Source organism: Nansenia antarctica (genome assembly GCF_963989245.1).
Source record: "Nansenia antarctica genome assembly, chromosome: 16".
NCBI classification, from domain to species: Eukaryota; Metazoa; Chordata; class Actinopteri; order Argentiniformes; family Microstomatidae; genus Nansenia; species Nansenia antarctica.
The window spans coordinates 16,994,221-16,997,065 of NC_137686.1; the positions used below are offsets into that span (position 1 = coordinate 16,994,221).

Genomic DNA, 2,845 nt, shown 5'->3' on the forward strand with positions numbered 1-2,845 from the left:
AGTCAAGACTTCCAGTGTTTGCAAATACAAGTGCACCCCATAATCTTTCACTGTGTTATCAGTAGTGTTGTTCCGATACCATTTTTTGATCCCGATACCGATACCGATACCTGACCGTGCAGTACTTGCCGATACCGAGTACCGATCCGATACCACGGCGTTTGAAAAAACAAAACAAAAAAACATGTTTTTTGAGCCACATACTCACCTCGATGTAAAATTATTGCTAACACTTAGTCTGGCACTGCTCAAAACCTTTGTAAAACTCGTAAAGTTTTTGTAAAACTTAAGTAAAAAAAAAAAAAAAAAAAAAACGTTTTTGTAAAGTACTCGCCGATACCGATACCAGCATTTTTGTGCGTATCGGTGGCCATGCCGATACTAGTATCGGTATCGGAACAACACTAGTTATCAGGATGAGGGAGCTGGTCTAGCTCTGCCTGAGAAAGTTGCCGTGACAGTTGAATGAATCTCAGGCACTTGAATTCCAGCAGCGTCTTCTCCAGGGTCACTGGGTCCAATCCAGTCAATGCCGTAGTTAATGTCCACCTAAACATCAGGTTAAACAGAATGGATAGGGTTATTGGTTTTGAGAGGTATCTGTATGACAGATGACGTCACAATCTCATGCTACAACCGGACACACACAGACGGACACATGTCATGTATAGAAGTGGCTGCACCACTTAAAAAGACGGTTACATTTTTAACAGCAATGTAATATGAGAATGTCAGCCTATTTCAGCATGAGTTGAAGGATCTTCCATTAGTGATCTACTGTTTCCAATAAACTCCAATGACAACAACTGTCTATTTTGGTATGATTTTAAAGGTATATAAAAACAGTGTATCCGCTCACTGTTTCTGTTGCTTGTTGGTTGTTATTTTATGTTGTATGTTGTATGTTTTTATAGTATAAATAAATAATAACAACATCTTTTTTTAATTAAGTGCTGCTTTTCTTGGCCAGGGCTCATTTGAAAAAGAGGCTACTGTCTCGATATGACTACCCTGGTTAAATAAAGGATTAATAAAAAAGTATAGAAACCTGCTGTAGATCTGGAGCGCCTGGGCTGTTTCGGAACCTGTGCCATAGCTGCATGGGTGACTGATTTCGGGCAGTGCGGATTCCATGGTGGTTCCACCCCTGGACAAAGAAGTCCAGGTGCATCTGAATCCTGGGCAGGAACACCCATTGAAGAGCAAAGAGGTGTGTCTCATCGTCTGGACACAAGAGTCCTTCACACTCCAAGTGCCAAAAGAGTGAGTGGAAGAGCTCTGTCACACCGATGAAGACATCCCTCCAGAGTCTCTCTATTCTGTTGGGGGATAAAATATACACCATATGTATGGTGTAAACCACAAAGAGGGATGCATATATCAAAATATACTGCATGGGTAGGCTGCTCATTAACCCTACCCATGAAATATATACAAACGCCTCAGAGTGCTTCATACCATGGTCACCATTACAATAATATGGGTAATAGGTGTTGAACAATTGTAATTGGTGTAAGGTGTTACAGAGTATTGTTACAGAAATATGACTACTTGTGAAAGAAATACCTCTGGTTATGCACACTTCTCCCAGCAATGTGGGAGTGTCTGTCGATACCTCTGTTGGCCACCATGTAGCTTGCTACATCCCAGTTCTCGCCCCCTTTATCGCTGCGAACCCTGGATGGCAAGCCGTGTGCATGGACAGCCTCAAGAAAATGGGAACAGACTGTCTCGGCACGGTTGTTGTTGGATGCTTTCAGAAACACAACCATTCTGCTGAAACCATCTATCCCTCCATGGATAATGATGCGCCACCTTCAGAAAACATAAGAAATGAGACACATTTATGATGAATATGATTTTGTTTTTCTCAATTACTTGTTATTCATCACTTCTGACCAATATTATCTATGGATACCTGATAAGCTTATGATTCCCATCAATGTGCCACAAGCAGTTTGGTGCGGGGACACTGTACACCCTTCTTCTTATTGTGTTCAGACGTAATGTACGCTCCAATACTCCCTCTGGGTCAATGCGTCTCATTGCTTGTTGGACTCGGAGACCTATGATCATAATATCCAATAACAGTGATCATTAATACAATTTAAAAGGACTATATGGTTACAAAATACATCACATAACCTTGTTTTGTGGGATTTGGAGCTTTGTATACTGTTCTGCACTAACAACACAAGCTACTTTCCAAATCCCCCTCCCTCAATACACTGTATACAGTCATGCTTGAAAGTCGTCATCAGACTATGGGACTCATATGAAGATCAAATAAAAGCATAAAATGTGTGGAAATTCCAACAGGGTTCACAAGCGTTCAAGCATGATATACGGATCCTGCTGTGGACTCATTTTCACCATCGACCTTTTTCAATTATTGTCCATTGGATGTAAACATGATTTAAACTTTCTTGATGGCAAATGTATTCATGTGATAAAACCTTTGGTGCCAAGATAGCTGTAGGTTTGCCAAACTCTGAATCAGACTACATACTCTGAACCCTGATGCCTCTCCCTTGAAGATGTCCTCGCACCATCTTGTACCCACAGTTGGGAAACATATGCTGGATATCAGAAATAATGGTGTCCAGGTGCTCATCTTCCACATCAGAATAGAAATCTGATACCCTATTGTGAAAAAAAGATATATTGTAATATTTATGACATACTTATATGACGTTACATACAGTTTACAGTGATGTCTGTGTGTGTCCGTTCGTAGGATTGATTGGACAAGAGGCATTCCATGACTGCTGATCAGATTTCCAGAGCGAATTTACGAACGCAGCCGAGTACCCAAGTACCCACTCGATATAATAAACAGCAGTTT

The 2,845-nt window shown here is 40.9% G+C and overlaps 1 protein-coding gene across 1 annotated transcript; it reads right to left on the reverse strand.

Moving 5' to 3' along the window:
* Positions 1-411: 411 nt before the first annotated feature.
* On the reverse strand, positions 412-2,632 carry LOC308172025 (uncharacterized protein; the record flags this gene model as incomplete). The annotated part of the gene is made up of 5 exons (XM_080546935.1): positions 2,510-2,632; positions 1,919-2,066; positions 1,567-1,815; positions 1,049-1,319; positions 412-549 (listed from the first exon to the last, which is right to left on the reverse strand). Exons 1-5 carry the CDS (start codon positions 2,574-2,576, stop codon positions 412-414), a joined length of 873 nt encoding a protein of 290 aa, XP_080403061.1. The 5' UTR covers positions 2,577-2,632.
* Between the last annotated feature and the right edge of the window lie 213 nt (positions 2,633-2,845).